This window comes from Salvelinus namaycush, chromosome 26 (genome assembly GCF_016432855.1).
Source record: "Salvelinus namaycush isolate Seneca chromosome 26, SaNama_1.0, whole genome shotgun sequence".
NCBI lineage: Eukaryota > Metazoa > Chordata > Actinopteri > Salmoniformes > Salmonidae > Salvelinus > Salvelinus namaycush.
The window spans coordinates 34,771,729-34,790,816 of NC_052332.1; the positions used below are offsets into that span (position 1 = coordinate 34,771,729).

The following is a 19,088-nucleotide window of genomic DNA, read 5'->3' on the forward strand; positions in this document are numbered from 1 at the left end:
TGTCTGTCTGTCTGTCTGTCTGTGAAGTGTGCGCTTGGAGAGGAGGGGGATGCAGTTGCCATGGCAATGGGGCTGTGTATTCAGGAGTGCAGGCAGAGCTGCGATTGGAGGAACCAGGCGAAGCGGGCGGGCGAAATGTTGGAGTAAAACTGACAGCCAGCATTGCCCCCCTTCACTTCCTCTCCGTAGATCAGGATAGTGATAGAGAAGCTCGGCTCTCATCAAGGCTTCCAACCATCCTCTATCTATTGCTTCCAATCGCTTCCGCTCCAAAAAGCACTCGACTAAAGGTCCACCTGAAACCCTCCACCTCAGATCATGACCACCACCATCTGCACCCGCTTCACTGAGGAATTCCAGATGTTTGAGGAACTGGGCAAGTAAGTTCCACAAGACATTTTTCATTTTTTTTACTCATACAAAGGTGGTATTTGGCATTGCATTTGGGGCCTGTGTAACAATGAAAGATTACCTCTTTGTTCAGTTTGAGTCAGAGGCATTTGTTCACAGCAAGTGATGGAGTATTGATTAAATATTTGGTGGCAGAACTGAATAACATTACTCTTCTAAAGAAATCCCTTTATGGTAGGAGACCGGAAAGGTCTTTTAGCTGAGGAAATATAACTTCGATGAGAGAAGGGAAGAGTAAAGAGAATGATCAGGTGGGATCAGGTGGGAATGAACTGGTGGGATCAGGTGGGAATGAACTGGTGGGATCAGGTGGGAATGAACTGGTGGGATCAGGTGGGAATGAACTGGTGGGATCAGGTGGGAATGAACTGGTGGGATCAGGTGGGAATGAACAATTGGGATCAGGTGGGAATGAACAGGTGGGAGTGCCAACTTATTTCTGACATTTCTCATCTGATAATTATTTCAGGAGTCTTGAGTCACATAACATTTTCCTAAATGGAGTGCATTTTGAGAGAGTAGTATCATCACTTAGAAGACATAACGGATCTGCCGTAAGTGGCCACCTCTTCACACAGGAAGCTGGAGGATGTCTCTCAATGTCATATAGGACCCTAGGTCGAGACAGAGATTCAGCCTGGTGGAAGAAAGCGAGAAGACTCGACTTTAATATTGGATATCGGTGCTCGGTGGTTCACATTCATCCTCTAGGTGGTAACACACATACACACACACACACACAAAACACACACAAAACACACACATGCCTTCCCACACAAAACACACACTATCCTTCTTTTCCAATATCTTCTGCTAACTTGACAGCTCAATTATTTTGATTGTCTGACAGTTATCAAAGATTTCACACCAGGTAAAATAATATTGAATGGTTCTCTACCAATCTACATAAATGGAAAAGAGGACATATTGAATTAGCTTATTATATATACATTCTGTTAATATATAATATGCAATTTAGCAGACGCTTTTATGCGTGCATACATTTTATGTTATGCGTGGATACATTTTACATATGGGTGGTCTTGGGAATGGAACCCGCTACACTGGCAATACAAGCACAACGCTCTACAAACTGAGCTACAAAGGACCTGTTTATTGTTAGTTCACAATTTGAAAAAGTCCTCAGGGGTCTAGGAGTTTAACATTTTAAAGTATGTTGGATTGAAATACTTGATGGTGCTACATGAAATACTTGATGGTGCTACAAGAAATACTTGATGGTGCTACATGAAATACTTGATGGTGCTACATGAAATACTTGATGGTGCTACATGAAATACTTGATGGTTCTACATTAAATACTTGATGGTTCTACATTAAATACTTGATGGTTCTACATTAAATACTTGATGGTGCTACATCGAACCCCCTTGTTTATAGCATTATGCTGTATCTGGTTGTATGCAGTATGTATGCTAAGGAACCTGGCTGTATAGTATGTATGCTAAGGAACCTGGCTGTATAGTATGTATGCTAAGGAACCTGGCTGTATAGTATGTATGCTAAGGAACCTGGCTGTATAGTATGTATGCTGAGGAACCTGGCTGTATAGTATGTATGCTAGGGAACCTGGCTGTATAGTATGTATGCTGAGGAACCTGGCTGTATAGTATGTATGCTGAGGAACCTGGCTGTATAGTATGTATGCTGAGGAACCTGACTGTATAGTATGTATGCTGAGGAACCTGGCTGTATAGTATGTATGCTGAGGAACCTGGCTGTATAGTATGTATGCTGAGGAACCTGGCTGTATAGTATGTATGCAGAGGAACCTGGCTGTATAGTATTTATGCAGATGAACCTGGATGTATAGTATGTATGCTGAGGAACCTGGCTGTATAGTATGTATGCTGAGGAACCTGGATGTATGCGTATGTATGCTGAGGAACCTGGCTGTATAGTATGTATGCTGAGGAACCTGGCTGTATAGTATGTATGCTGAGGAACCTGGCTGTATAGTATGTATGCTGAGGAACCTGGCTGTATAGTATGTATGCTGAGGAACCTGGCTGTATAGTATGTATGCTAAGGAACCTGGCTGTATGCAGTATGTATGCAGAGGAACCTGGCTGTATAGTATGTATGCTGAGGAACCTGGCTGTATAGTATGTATGCTAAGGAACCTGGCTGTCTGCAGTATGTATGCAGAGGAACCTGGCTGTATAGTATGTATGCTGAGGAACCTGGCTGTATAGTATGTATGCTAAGGAACCTGGCTGTCTGCAGTATGTATGCAGAGGAACCTGGCTGTATAGTATGTATGCTGAGGAACCTGGCTGTATAGTATGTATGCTGAGGAACCTGGCTGTATAGTATGTATGCTGAGGAACCTGGCTGTATAGTATGTATGCTGAGGAACCTGGCTGTATAGTATGTATGCTGAGGAACCTGGCTGTATAGTATTTATGCAGATGAACCTGGATGTATAGTATATATGCTGAGGAACCTGGCTGTATAGTATGTATGCAGAGGAACCTGGCTGTATAGTATGTATGCTGAGGAACCTGGCTGTATAGTATGTATGCTGAGGAACCTGGCTGTATAGTATGTATGCTGAGGAACCTGGCTGTCTGCAGTATGTATGCAGAGGAACCTGGCTGTCTGCAGTATGTATGCTGAGGAACCTGGCTGTATAGTATGTATGCTGAGGAACCTGGCTGTATAGTATGTATGCTGAGGAACCTGGCTGTATAGTATGTATGCTGAGGAACCTGGCTGTATGCAGTAAGTATGCTGAGGAACACAGAATGCTCAACAATTTGAGAGTTGTGACACATCTAGAGTAAGGGTCTCCAGATCCCCACTGGCCCCCACCCTCACAGCTTGTCTTTCTCTCTCTCTCTCTCTCTCTCTCTCTCTCTCTCTCTCTCTCTCTCTCTCTCTCTCTCTCTCTCTCTCTCTCTCTCTCTCTCTCTCTCTCTCTCTCTCTCTCTCTCTCTCTCTCTCTCTCTCTCTCTCTCTCTCTCTCTCACACACACACACACACACACACACACACACACACACACACACACACACACACACACACACACACACACACACACACACACACAGACACACACACACACACACACACACACACACACACACACACACACACACACACACACACGTCAAGCAGCCAAAACCGCTTACATAATTTAATTTGGGGGTGGCAATCCAATAGTTTGACATGGACACATTTCATAATGACATATATATTTTTAATGTTTTTCTCCTACAGTTGATGGTTGTACTGAGCTCACAACATGTCTGATGAATGACCAGAGCTGACATTTAGGATCAGAACAGAGATCTGTTAAGACAGTGACAATAATTATTAAGGCACTGACAGATGATGAGGATCTTTTAAACTACGGCCTTGTCTTTTTTTACTGATGAGTACTGACAGTAGCACTAAGGAGAAACATGATGCATGATGTTACAGTGACCAGGGAGAAGCCCGATCTGAATCCATTAAGCAGCACACAATCAAGTTAATGTGTCATTTCGAGACTCACAAGTAATTCCTAACGCAGTAACTCAACTGTTGAATGAAAGAGGCGGCAGGTTTGGTTTGGAACAGAAGCTTGGGCTAGCACTGACCTCATGTCTCTGTGTTGAGTTTGAAATGTGGTGCTCAGGCATCGAATCGAATCAAATTGCATTGGTCACATACACATATTTAGCAGTTGTTATTGCGGGTGTAGCAAAATGCTTGTGTTCCAAGCTCCAACAGTGCAGTAGTATCTAACAATTCACAACAATACTGTCACGGCCATCAAAGGAAGTGGACCAAGGTGCAGCGTGGTCAGAGTACATAATCCTTTTATTTAGAAAAATGACGCCAACAAAACAACAAACGAAAGAAACAACCGTGAAGCTTACAGGGCTAAGTGCCACTAACAAAAGTCAACTTCCCACACTGAAAAGAGGGAAAAGGGCTACCTAAGTATGGTTCCCAATCAGAGACAACGATAGACAGCTGTCCCTGATTGAGAACCATACCAGGCCAAAACATAGAAATACAAAATCATAGAAAACAAAACATAGAATGCCCACCCCAAATCCCACCCTGACCAAACCAAATAGAGACATAAAAAGGCTCTCTAAGGTCAGGGTGTGACAAATACACACAAATCTAAAACAAAAAAAATGGAATTAAGAAATATATCAATATTAGGACGAGCAATGTCGGAGTGGCAGTGACTAAAATACAGTAGAATAGAATACAGTATATATGAGATGAGTAAAGCCATATGTAAACATTATTAAAGCTGTAGACCACACTATCTACCTAAATAGTTTTCATCTGTATTTTTTGTAGCTGTTTACATACCACCACAGTCGGAGGCTGGCACTAAGACAGCATTGAATGATCTGTATTCTGCCATAAGCAAACAAGAAAACGCTCTCCCAGAGGCGGCGCTCCTAGAAGCACGGGACTTTTATGCAGGGAAACTTAAATCTGTTTGACCAAATTTCTTTCAGCATGTTAAATGTGCAACCAGAGGGAAAATTAAACTCTGGACCACCTTTACTCCACACATAGAGGTGCAAACAAAGCTCTCTCGTGCCCTCCATTTGGCAAATCTGACCATAATTCTATCCTCCTGATTCTTGCTTACATGCAACAATTTAAGCAGGAAGCACCAGTGACTAGATCCATAAAAAAGTGGTCAGATGAAGCAGATGCTGTTTTGCTAGCACAGACTGGAATATGTTCCGGGATTCCTCCGATGGCATTGAAGAGTACACCACATCAGTCATCTGCTTCATCATAAGTGCATCAATGACGTCGTCCCCACAGTGACCGTGCGTACATACCCCAACCAGAAGCCATGGATTACAGGCAACATCCGCACTGAGCTAAAGGCTAGAGCTGCCGCTTTCAAGGAGCGGGACTCTAAACCGGCAGCTTATAAGAAATCCCGCTATGCCCTCCGACGAACCATCAAACAAGCAAAGTGTCAATACAGGACTAAGATCGAATCGTACTACACCGGCTCTGACGCTCGTCGGATTTGGCAGGGCTTGCAAACCATTACAAACTACAAAGGGAAGCACAGCCGAGAGCTGCCCAGTGACACGAGCCTACCAGACGAGCTCAACTACTTCTATGCTTGCTTCGAGGCAAATGGCACTGAAACATGCATGAGAGCACCAGCTGTTCCCGGAAGACTGTGTGATCTTGCTCTCCTCAGCCTTTAAACAGGTCAACATTCACAAGGCAATGGGGCAAGACGGATTACCAGGACATATACTGCGAGCATGCGCTGACCAACTGGCCAGTGTCTTCACTGATTTTTTCATCCTCTCCCTGTCCGAGTTGGTAACACCAACATAGTGCCTGTGCCCAAGAACACTAAGGTAACCTGCCTAAATGACTACCGACCCGTAACACTTACGTCTGTAGCCATGAAGTGCTTTGAAAGCCTGGTCATGGCTTACATCAACACCATTATCCCAGAAACCCTAGACTGACTCCAATTTGCATACCGCCCCAACAGATCCACAGATGATGCAATCTCTATTGTACTCCACACTGCCCTTTCCCACCTGGACAAAAGGAACACCTATGTGAGAATGCTATTCATTGACTACAGCTCAGGGTTCAACACCATAGTGCCCTCAAAGCTCATCAATAAGCTAAGGACCCTGGGACTAAACACCTCCGTCTGCAACTGGATCCTTGAGGTAAGGGTAGGTAACATCACATTCGCCACGCTGATCCTCAACACAGGGGCCCCTAAGGGGTGCGTGCTCAGTCCTCTCCTATACTCCCCGTTCACTCATGACTGCATGGACAGGTACTACTCCAACACCATCATTAAATTTACCGATGACACAACAGTGGTAGGCCTGATCACCGACAACGACGAGACAGCCTATAGGGAGGAGGTCAGAGACCTGGCCATGTGGTGCCAGGACAACAACCTCTCCCTCAATGTGATCAAGACAAAGGAGATGATTGTGGACTACAGGAAAAAGAGGACTGAGCACGTCCCCATTCTCATCAACAGGGCTGCAGTGGAGCAGGTTGAGAGCTTCAAGTTCCTTGGTGTCCACATCACCAACGAACTAACATGGACCAAACACATCAAGACAGTCGTGAAGAGGGCACGACAAAACCTATTCCCCCTCAGGAGACTGAAAAGATTTGGCATGGGTCCCCAGATCCTCAAAAGGTTCTACAGCTGCACCATCGAGAGCATCTTGACTGGTTGCATCACTGCCTGGTATGGCAACTGCTCGGCCTCCGACCGCAAGGCACTACAGAGGGTAATGCGAACGGCCCAGTACATCACTGGGGCCAAGCTCCATGCCATTCAGGACCTCTATACCATGCGGTGTCAGAGGAAGGCCCTAAAAATTGTCAAAGACTCCAGCCACCCTAGTCATAGACTGTTCTCTCTGCTACCGCATGGCAAGCAGTACCGGAGCGCCATGTCTAGGTCCAAGAGGCTTCTAAACAGCTTCTACGCCCAAGCCATAAGACTCTTGAACACCTAATCAAATGGCTACCCAGACTATTTGTATTCCCCCCCCCCTCTTTTACACTGCTGCTACTCTTTGTTGTTATCATCTAGCCATAGTCACTTTAATAACTCTACCCACATATACATATTACCTCAGCTAACCGGTGCCCCCGCAGATTGACTCTGTACCGGTACCCCCCTTTATATAGTCTCGCTATTGTTATTTTACTGCTGCTCTTACTTGTTATTTTTATTTCTTATTCTTATCCATATATATATTTTTTTTTAACTGCATTGTTGGTTAGGGGCTCGTAAGTAAGCATTACCTGTTGTATTCGGCGCATGTACTAATAAAATTTGATTTTATTTGATTTAGTGTTCCATTATTATAGTGACCAGTGAACAGGCCGTGGCTCGAGTGGTTGTTGTCCTTGATGATCTTTTTGCACTTCCTGTGACATCGGGTGCTGTAGGTGTCCTGGACGGCAGGCAGTTTGCCCCTGGTGATGCGTTGGGTATACCCGCACCATCCTCTGGAGAGCCCTGCGATTGCTCCCGGTGCAGCTGACGTACCAGGTGGTGATACAGCCCGACAGAATGCTCTCAATTGTGCATCTGTAAAAGTTTGTGAGGGTCTTAGGGGCCAAGCCGAATATCTTCAGCCTCCTGAGGTTGAAGAGGCGCTGTTGCGCCTTCTTCACCAAACTGTCTGTGTGGGCGGACCATTTCAGATCGTCAGTGATGCGTATGCCTGCATGGCAATGTTCTCAATCACAAAGCCGAGTAAACTAATCTCGGAAAAACCAGAACAAAAATATTGCGTAATTGCATCAGATGCTTGATTAAACTCTGGGGGGGAGACGGGTTAGAAAATAATATTTTCTATTTAGACTAACACCATCTATACTAACCAGACTAGTGAAGTCTTCACCCCTCTGAACGTAATCTCTCAGCCAGTTTCAGGCAAGTCTATGGGCCAAAAATCACCTTCTAAAGATGCAAGCACCTGTCCAGCGGCGAAAAAAATCTGCGTACCTGAACAAACTCCTCGTTAGTCAAGGCTTCCCACAGTCTGCCGACAGACGCTACTGCCTTTTATGTGACGTGCATCTGTTCACAAGAGACTCGTGACCAATCTATCAGGGATCAGGAGCTGTTCTTTAAATATGTTTTACTGTACTACTCAGAAGTGTTTCATGCATAATTGCAAAACACCAGATCAGATATCAATCACAGTATTTTACACATTTTCCTAAAAGATGCTCACTGTGCTATTGTTAGGGAATGGATTTAAGCTATTTATGTTTCAAAATAGACTGTCAACACTTGGTCAACACTTAGCTTGCAGTTTCATTTTGACCATGAAATGAATGATGCATTAACCATTTTAGTGCAAAAACATTACATTCAATTTTTACTGGAAATCAAAATGAAAATTTACTATAACTATGCAGTTCAATATGCATTTTTGTCTCCTGCGCTTCCCAGGGGAGCTTTTTCAGTGGTGCGGCGGTGCCTGAAGGTCCTCTCAGGCCAAGAGTATGCTGCTAAGATCATCAATACCAAGAAGCTATCTGCCAGGGGTAAGTGACTCGCCTATCCCCCAACACCCCGCTTTAAATATGTTTTAACAGTCCATATGGTGGAGACAGTAGAGGTAAAATCCATAGAACCAGCCTCCCCATTCAAGTCAATTATGACATAATGGGTCGATTCTATTTATTTGGTGCAGACAGTAGGGTTTCTGTTCAGAAAGATTGTTATTGTGTTGTCTTTTGTGAATCCCTCGGTACTCCTCCAAATGTTTCTTTAAGTAGAGCAGTGATATTTCTTCCTCAGTGTTGTCAGAACCCTTTGATGGTACTGACCGACCTGTAAAATGCTGCTGGCTCACAGTTTTGAAATGAAGGTTGACTGGATATCTGACTGTTGTTGGTCACAGTTTGATTGGCACATTCATTTTCCAGTTCCCCCCTCTTGTCATAAAGACTTATGATGATCTGCTAATTGAATTATAATCTTAACATTATATAAGGGGATGTAAACCAAGGTTTTTGATTAGATCCTTTGCTTGACAGCAGGTTTGGAGTAAAATACTTCTCCAGAGACATCAAACGGCAAGAGCCGTTACTGGTCCATTGAAATGAGACAAACAAGACGTCTTGTAGTAGCAGTGAGTCTGATTGAATAATAGTCAGTGGAGCTGAGGCGCCTTAATGTTTAATGAAAGGCTGACATACCAAGGCATTTTGAGGGACCACACACCAGCCAAAAGGTTTCCTCTCTTTTCACTTTTTGAAAATCAGATTTTCTGGTTCTGTTGAGAGATTAAAGACCTACTGTCTGGAGTGTGGGAGGAAGCAGAATGCCCTAAAAGTACAGTAGCAACTCACACCTCCTACACAATGTTCATGTGATATACTGTTCATCAACGTACGTATGTACTGTATCTTCTGATATAAAACAGTATAAAAATCTCTCTATATCTTGTGACACTTAAAAAAACAAACACATGCATTGCACACACGCACACATTCATTCAAGTCAAAGGAATCCATCCTAGCTCAATCAAGACATATCATGTCTCCTTGAGATACACTGAATTGCTGTTAAGCAGTTGACATCTGTCTGATGTCTGTCTGTCTGTCTGTGTGATGTCTGTCTGTCTGTGTGATGTCTGTCTGTCTGACATCCACTTGCATTCATTCTGCGTCATGCTGGCTGAGCTGAATCGGGCTTCAGGGGCAGCAGCAGAAACACGTTGACGTGAGCGGAAGTAGCCTAGTGGTTAAGAGTGTTGGACCAGCAACCAAAAGGTCACTGGTTTGAATCCCTGAGCATACTAGGTAAAAAGTCTGTTGATGTGCCATTGAGCAAGGCACTTAACCCTAATTACTCCTGTAAATTGCTCTCGATAAGAGTGTCTAGTAACATGATGATGTCTCTGCTACAGAGAGACTATCTAAGACGGAGGAAGGACAGGAACTATATTTTACGCAAATTACAAATGTACAGTGCCTTCGGAAAGTATTCAGACCCCTTGACATTTTCCACATTTTGTTACGTTACAGCCTTATTGTAAATTGTTTTTATTTTTTATTACCCCATAATGACAAAGCGAAAACAAGTTTTTAGAAATGTTTGCATGTGTATTACAAGTAATAAATATAAATACCTTATTTACATAAGTATTCATACACTTTGCTATGAGACTCAAAATTGAGCTCAGTTGCATCCAGTTTCCATTGATCATCCTTGAGATGTTTCTAAAACTTGATTGGAGTCCACCTGTGGTAAATTAAATTGATTGGACATGATTTGGAAAGACACACACCTGTCTATATAAGGTCCCACAGTTGACAGTGCATGTCAGAGCAAAAACCAAGCCATGAGCTCGTAGGAATTGTCCGTAGAGCTCCGAGACAGGATTGTGTCGAGGCACAGATCTGGGTAATTTACCCAAAAATGTCTGCAGAATTGAAGGTCCCCAGGAACACAGTTGCCTCCATAATTCTTAAATGGAAGAAGTGTGGAACCACCAAGACTCTTACTAGAGCTGGCCGCCAGGCCAAACTAAGCAATCGGTGGAGAAGGGCCTTGGTCAGGGAGGTGACCAAGAACCCGATGGTCACTCTGACAGAGCTCCAGAGTTTTCTCTCTGCAGCACTCCACCAATCAAGCCTTTATGGTAGAGTGGCCAGGCAGAAGCCACTCCTCAGTAAATTAGACTGTGAAAGAGTGGAAGCCTTGGTCAACACTTAGCTTGCATTTTCATTTTGACCATGAAATTAATGATGCATTAATCATTTTAGGTGCAAAAACATAAAATTCAAGTAAAAGGCACATGACAGCCTGCTTGGAGTTTGCCAAAATACACCTAAAGACTCTCAGACTGTGTGAAACAAGATTCTCTGGACTGATGAAACCAATATTGAACTGTTTGGCCTGAATGCCAAGCGTCAAGTCTGGAGGAAATCTGGCACCATCCCTATAGTGAAGCATGGTGGTGGCAGCATCATGCTGTTGGGATGTTTTTCAGTGGCAGGGACTGGTAGACTAGTCAGGATCGAGGGAAAGATGAACGGAGCAAAGTACAGAGAGATCCTTGATGAAAACCTCCTCCAGAGCGGTCAGGACCTCAGACTGGGGCGAAGGTAGCATTACTGAGGGAAATCCATGCAGTGATAGACCTACTGTATATTATCAAGCTCCATACAGTGGGCCTTAGCTGCTAGGCTGTGTGGTGGCATATTTCTGCTTTACCAAATGAGGAGAGTTACAAACTACACACCAGTCAGAGTTATACTTAAACTACATCTTTAATAATAATAAGCTTTGCAATAGCATTTGACTTTCAACAATTCACTATTTCTAATGAACCGTTGAGAAGTACCAACAGAAAAGTACAAAGATCTTTTATAGCCAAGATACACCCCTCTCAACTCCACTGAGGCCCATCCTCAGTGGAACACACACACAATACTCTATTCTGTCGAATGTAACAACTATTATAATGTAATACAAGCATTATAACATAATCTTACAAGCATTATAACATAATCTTGCAATTTTCCACGACAGCTGCCTAATCAATTCAAAGGCAGTGTTGGGTCAAATACATTTGTGATCTGGGTCAATAATATAACTTTTATAATCACGTTACAGAGTGTGTAGGCGGTGGAGTGCAGGGAATGTGACTCCTGATCTAACTAACAACATGTATCACGGAGCTGTATCACGGAGCTGTATCACAGAGCTGTATCACGGAGCTGTATCACAGAGCTGTATCACGGAGCTGTATCACGGAGCTGTATCACGGAGCTGTATCACGGAGCTGTATCACGGAGCTGTATCACGGAGCTGTATCACGGAGCTGTATCACGGAGCTGTATCACGGAGCTGTATCACGGAGCTGTATCACAGAGCTGTATCACGGAGCTGTATCACGGAGCTGTATCACGGAGCTGTATCACAGAGCTGTATCACAGAGTAGTGCACCAGAGTAGTGCACCAGAGAAAGAGACAAAAGATAAGCAGAGCATCAAATATTTCCTCTCCTCCCTCTCTGTCGGCCCATTAAAGGCCCAATGCAGCCGTCTTTTTAATATCAATATCAAATCATTTCTGGTTAACAATTAAAGAAATACCTTAGTAGCTAGGTTTCCATCCAATTGGTGACAGATTTTCTTGTGAATATTCTAAAATCTGCATAAATTACATCTGAATTTTCATTAGTGGTGTGTTTTCACCAAAATCAAATAAAATTTGAGTCCAACAGGTGTAAAATAACAATAATGAGGCTATATACAGGGGGTAGCAGTACCGAGTCAATGTGCAGGGGTACAGGTTAGTCGAGGTAATTTGTATAGGTAGGTAGGGGTAAAGTGACTATGTATAGATAATAAACAGCAAGTAGCAGCAGGGGGGGGGGGGGGTCAATGCAAATAGTCCAGGTGGCCATTTGATGAATTGTTCAGCAGTCTTATGGCTTTGGGGTAGAAGCTGTTAAGGAGCCTTTTGGACCTAGACTTGGCGCTCCGGTACTGCTTGCCATTTGGTAGCAGAGAGAACAGTCTATGACTTGGGTGACTGGAGTCTTTGACAATGTTTTGGGCCTTCCACTGAAACTGCCTAGTATATAGCTCCTGGATTGCAGGAAGCTTGGTCCCAGTGATGTACTGGGCCGTACGCACTACCATCTGTAGTGCCTTGCGGTCAGATGCCGAGCAGTTACCATACCAGGCGGTGATGCAACCAGTCAGGATGCTCTTGATGGTGCAGCTGTAGAACTTTTTGAGGATCTGGGGACCCATGTCAAATCTTTCCAGTCTCCTGAGGGGGAAAAGGTGTTGTCATGTCCTCTTCACAACTGTCTTGGTGTGTTTGGACCATGATAGTTCGTTGGTGATGTGGACACCAAGGAACTTGAAACTCTTGACCCACTCCACTACAGCCCTGTTGCTGTTAATGGGGGTGTGTTCGGCCCTCCTTTTCCTGTAGTCCACGATAATCTCTTTTGTCTTGCTCACGTTGAGGGAGAGGTTGTTGTCCTGGCACCACACTGCCAGGTCTCTGACCTCCTCCCTATAGGCTGTCTCATCGTTGTCGGTGATCAAGCCTACCACCTTTGTGTCGTCAGCAAACTTAATGATGGTCCTGGAGTCGGGGGTAAACAGGGAGTACAGGAGGGGACTAAGCACACACCCCTGAGGGGGTCCCCGTGTTGAGGATCAGAGTGGCAGATGTGTTGTTGCCTACCCTTGGACTTGTTACGGATAAAAGTCAGTGCGTGATGACTTAGTGCACACAAAATGTACTATTTCGCTTAAGATTTCATTTACCTAATAAAATCTAAAGTTCATAATGTTTCCATCGCATTTTCAACTCAAGAGAGAGTTTTGTCACAAAAATTGTTCCGTTTAATAAGAACTGTGCCTACTCTGGTTTTGGCACGCTCACCAACAGCTCACATTGCAGGTTGGTTTGTCTATAGGATGAGATTATTATGGGTAAGAGTGAGAACATTTTTATTTGTCAAATGGTATTCAAGCATCGATCACAAGAATAAGACCCTCCATATTTATTGGAAAGGAGCACCAAGATCACTGTGCACTTTCACCACCTTGTGAAGTTCCTCATAACTTATTTAATCTGTAGCCTAATAAACTGCATGGTTTCCCGAGTCGTAGTGAGAGGACCACACACCATATCATCGAGTGACTCGCAATTTACTTCAATATGATGGTTATTATATCAATATTTGTGCATAAAGGCGTTTCCACCACCATTTCCTGCATAATTAATTTTACTGACACAAAAAGATCCCACCATGTCGAATGAACCAATTATGTCGCCATTTATAAAACTGTACCGATACTACCTGTTTCCATCAAAACTGTCATGATTTTATTTTTATGCGGTATGACTTTACTCGCAAAAAACTGGATGGAAACGTGGTTACTGTAATAGATTTCCATTAAAATGGTTAAAAAGAGCTTTTTATTGTAACGATCGTCTGTTGAAGAAGGTGTGGACCAAAGCGCAGCATGGTAAGTGTTCATGCTTACTTTATTAAAACGGAACACTGAGACAAAATAACAAAAATAGAACAACACGAAACAGTTCTGTCTGGTGCAGACACAAAACAGAAAACATCTAGCCACAAAAACCATGTGGGAAAAAGCTACCTAAGTATGGTTCTCAATCAGAGACAACAATAGACAGCTGCCTCTGATTGAGAACCACACCCGGCCAAACAACAAAGAAATACAAAGCATAGAAAATGAACATAGAATGCCCACCCAAATCACACCCTGACCAAACCAAAATAGAGACATAAAAAGCTCTCTACGGTCAGGGCGTGACATTTTTCCCCAAAACACTCTGCTAGGACTGTCTGGGAGTGGTCTGAGTGGGGAGGGGAAAACTGAAAACTAGCTGTTATTGGCAGAGAGGTTTGGAACTCTCTTTGTTATTGGTCTATTAACCAATTTTGGAGGTTGGTTCGGTTTTGGTTTGATTATTGGAAGCATCATTACCAATGTTTGAGAGAGTTGTTCAACAGTCTGATGTTCTAAAGTTGTTCAGGGGATGTAACACATACAAAAGCCCAGGCCCAGACAAAATAAGTGGGCATGTGTTAAAGCACTGTGCTGAACAACTGGCTGGTGTTTTTACAGACATTTTCCAATCCTCACTCAACCAGCAACACGTTCCAGTATTGTGGAAAAAATCAATAATTATACCAATTCCTAAAGTATCGAATCCCTCTGTGCTGAATGACTATCGCCCTGTCGCTTTGACATCCTTAGTTATGAAATGCCTTGAGAAAATTGTGAAAAGTCATATTCTCAGTGTCACCCAGAAGCTCCTCGACCCATTTCAGTTAGCCTATCAGACCAGCAGAGGAGTTGATGATGCCATTCTTACCCTCCTTAACATGGTCTATAGACATCTAGAAGGTGCCAAATCCCATGTCAGGGTTCTGTTTGTTGACTTTTCTTCTGCCTTCAACACAATCCAGCCCTACATTCTGGCACAGAGACTCATTCGGGACTTTTCCTTAGATGGGGGGCTGGTTTTGTGGCTGTTGGACTTCCTGAGCCAACGCTCACAGCGAGTCAAAATAGGTCCCCATGTGTCGGATATACGCAATACCAACACAGGCTCTCCTCAGGGATGTGTTTTGTCCCCACTTCTGTACATCTTGTACACTAATAGTTGTACTAGTTCCCATACTGACAGACACCTCGTTAAGTTCGCTGATGACACTGCCTTGATCAGCCTGTTGCATGATGACGAGGAACATCATGGCCCGGTCCTAGATGACTTTGTAGAGTGGTGTGAGGAATCACACTTGGTCCTCAATACTAACAAGACCAAAGAGATGTGCATAGACTTCAGGAAGCGTACAACACCTACCTCTGCAACATCTATCAGAGGCCAGAATATAGAAATTGTAGAGGAATATAAATATCTGGGTGTCTTTTTGGACAGTAAGCTTCAGTGGAGTAAATGTACAGACCAGATCTACAAAAAGAGCCAACAGAGACTGTACTTTCTAAAAAAAGTTGGGTTCTTTTAATATAGACTGTACTATATTGACTCTGTTTTACAAATCCTTTATTGAGAGTATTTTAACTTTTTGTATTGTTTGTTGGTTTGGCAATGCCACTGTCAGTCAGAGAAACATGCTGAGAAGGATTATTACCACAGCAAGTAAGGTACTTGGAGTCAAACAGACAGGCCTGGATGAGATCTTTAAGGTCAGGGCCCTCCGTAAGGCTCACAAAATCATTTTAGACCCAAGTCACCCCCTGTACCTGGACTTTGAATTACTCCCCTCTGGGCGCAGGTATAGGGCACCCCTCAGCAGGAAAAATAGAACGAGACAATCATTTGTGCCAGGTGTGATATCCCTCTTAAATAGCTCGGACAAATGTTCCCATTGACCCCGTAAGGCCAGCAGGCTAGTCTTTGTTTTAAATGTTTTATTTCTTATTTCTTATTTCTTACTATTATTATTATTATTATTATTATTATTTTTTTTTTTATTGGTGCGTGACTGTTATTGAAAGTTGTATTGTCAATCTTGTTTTGTATTTAACGCCACTTTAAATGTGTACATGACACTGCAACAAAATTTCCCCATGGGGACAATAAAGTAAGTAAGTAAGTAAGTATGGAAAAATTATCGTTTTCGATTTCGGTTTAGATATTTTTTTTTACATTAAATGCATTATGAAATAATGACATACAAATTATTTTTGAGCTTTCCTCTGTCAGAGGTCCACATTGGGTAGACATCAATAGAAAAATAGGAAATTACTATGAAATAATAAAACATTTAATTAGTTCGTTTTTATTTTATGACATTATTATTTTTCATTCCATAAAGTCATCATCTCATCTCTACTCAGCCAGTAGCAGCCAGCCAAACAATCTCTGTGCTCCAATACTGTATCGCTTTAGTCATCCTATTTAGCCAGCCTGCCTGAGTATGCTGCAGAGCTGTCTGACAAAAATCATTTGACTAGTTCTTCAAACCCACTAGTTATTGTGTTGTCTACATTCCTCTCTCATTTGGTCTATGCTATATGTGTGTATCCAGCCTAATGTAACAGTTGTTAAAGTCAATGAATGTATATACTTTATGAAGATATACTTAGCCTCCCGGGTGGCGCAGTGGTCTAGGGCACTGCATCGCAGTGCTAGCTGCGCCACCAGAGTCTCTGGGTTCGCGCCCAGGCTCTGTCGCAGCCGGCCGCAACCGGGAGGTCCGTGGGGCGATGCACAATTGGCATAGCGTCGTCCGGGTTAGGGAGGGTTTGGCCGGTAGGGATATCCTTGTCGCAGTACGTAAAATGTAATGTAAAAAAATTTTTTTTTTTAAATTAAATGTATGCACTCTACTGTAAGTCGCTCTGGATAAGAGCGTCTGCTAAATGACTAAAATGTAAAATGTAAGGTAATAATACCCTTTCTAAACCCAGAGGAGCAACATCGCGGGAACACTTGAGAAACACACCAAGAGTCCAGGCTGGGGTTTGGGGTTTGAGAAGCCAATGAGAGAAATGATGAATTCTTCCTTATTTCTTAATTTTCTTGAAATCTAAAAACGCAACCTAGACCAATGTCTTAAGGAGTTGAACATGTTATTACTCCAACCTCGTGAAAGTGACAAACTGACGTTTGAATTTTACATTGAAAACAACTTCAATGAGTGCTTTTGATTTGATGGCCTTTAAATGCGTATTTCGGCGCAAGACGACCGTGAGACCCGCTGACGGTTTTCTGCCCATAAGTTTAGCTAGCCAACTTTGCCATGACATTGCCTACAAGCATGATCAGTGATTTCTATTGGAGAAGCAGTTTCTGGCTGCATTCCAAACACGTAAAAGACACACTCTCCCCACAGCCCTCAAATTAAGTGGACACTTCTAATGATGTATCATGGCGTATGACGAGTTGACACTTGCAGGGCGAGGGAAGAATTTATTAATTTTAAATGGACCACCCTTGTGTGATGCCAGGGAAAGTTGTATGCCCTATCTAACGTTTCCAAAAGCTAACCAAACAAAAACATTATTACCTTCACATAATTACTTTTTGCATGGTAGACTTTACTGAGAAAGACTGTGATGACTCAAACTTTTGGATGCATTAATATTAATGAACTAACAATTCCCGCCTTTTGTTCAGTCTGTTGTGATACAGCCCATGTAACAGCCAGCGGAGCTGCTGAAGGAAAGGCTCCTGGGCCAACTGACGGCTCAGGGAAAAACAACATCAACGCTAACATATTGGCTTAAAATGGGTGTACTGTACTGCACTCTTAGAAAAAATGGTGCTATCTTGAACCTAAAAGGGTTCTTCGTCTGTCCCCATTAGAAGAACCCTTTGAAGAACCCTTTTTGGTTCCAGATAGAACCCTTTTGGTTCGTAGAACCCTTTTTGGTTCCATGTAGAAATCGTCCCACAGAGGGGTTCTACATGCAACCCAAAATAATTCTACCTGGAACCAAAAAGGGTTCTCCTATGGGGCCAGCTGAAGAACCCCTTTGGAACCATTTTTTCAAAGAGTGTAATATGACCCTTTCCCACCTGGACAAAAGGAACACCTACATACGAATAATATACTTTGACTACAGCTCAGCGTTCAACACCATAGTGCTCTCCAAATTCATCACTAAGCTAAGAACCCTGGGATTAAACACCTCCCTCTGCAATTGTATACTGGACTTTCTTTTTTTTTTTTCTTTTTTTTTTATATATATTTTTTATTTATTTTATCCCCTTTTCTCCCCAATTTTCGTGGTATCCAATCGCTAGTAATTACTATCTTGTCTCATCGCTACAACTCCCGTACGGGCTCGGGAGAGACGAAGGTCGAAAGCCACGCGTCCTCCGAAGCACAACCCAACCAAGCCGCACTGCTTCTTAACACAGCGTGCCTCCAACCCGGAAGCCAGCCGCACCAATGTGTCGGAGGAAACACCGTGCACCTGGCCCCCTTGGTTAGCGCGCACTGCGCCCGGCCCGCCACAGGAGTCGCTGGAGCGCGATGAGACAAGGATATCCCTACCGGCCAAACCCTCCCTAACCCGGACGACGCTAGCCCAATTGTGCGTCGCCCCACGGACCTCCCGGTCGCGGCCGGCTGCGACAGAGCCTGGGCGCGAACCCAAAGACTCTGGTGGCGCAGCTAGCACTGCGATGCAGTGCCCTAGACCACTGCGCCACCCGGGAGGCCTATACTGGACTTTCTGACGGGCTGTCCCAAGGTGGTGAGGGTAGACAACAACACAGGGGCCCCTCAGGGGTGTGTGCTTAGCCCCCTCCTGTACTCCTTCTTCACCCACGACTGCACAGTAGCACACAACTCCACCACCATCATTAATGTTGTTGACAACACGACGGTGGTAGGCTTGATCACCGACAACGATGAGACAGCCTATAGGGAGGAGTTCAGAGACCTGGCAGTGTGGTGCCAGGACAACAACCTCTTCCTCAACTTCAGCAAGACAAAGGAGCTGATCATGGACTACAGGAAACGGAGGGCCGAGCACGCCCCATTCACATCGATGGGGCTGTAGTGGAGACTCTCGAGAGCTTTAAGTTCCTCTGTGTCCACATCACTAAGGACCTAGCAAGATCCAAACACACCAACACAGTCGTGAAGAGGGCACGACAACGCCT

General features: G+C 43.7%; 1 protein-coding gene across 4 annotated transcripts in view; it reads left to right on the top strand.

Moving 5' to 3' along the window:
• Positions 1–315: 315 nt before the first annotated feature.
• The window catches only part of LOC120021507 (calcium/calmodulin-dependent protein kinase type II subunit alpha-like), a 111,606-nt gene continuing 92,833 nt past the window's right edge, over positions 316–19,088 (top strand). For 3 of the 4 annotated variants that reach the window (XM_038965293.1, XM_038965292.1, XM_038965294.1), the window contains exons 1-2: positions 319–380; positions 8,379–8,473. In XM_038965293.1, the coding sequence (XP_038821221.1) occupies positions 319–380; positions 8,379–8,473 (157 nt within the window). Of the gene's footprint in view, positions 381–8,378; positions 8,474–19,088 lie in introns of all 4 variants that reach the window. The other variant, XM_038965295.1, reaches the window with a different exon arrangement.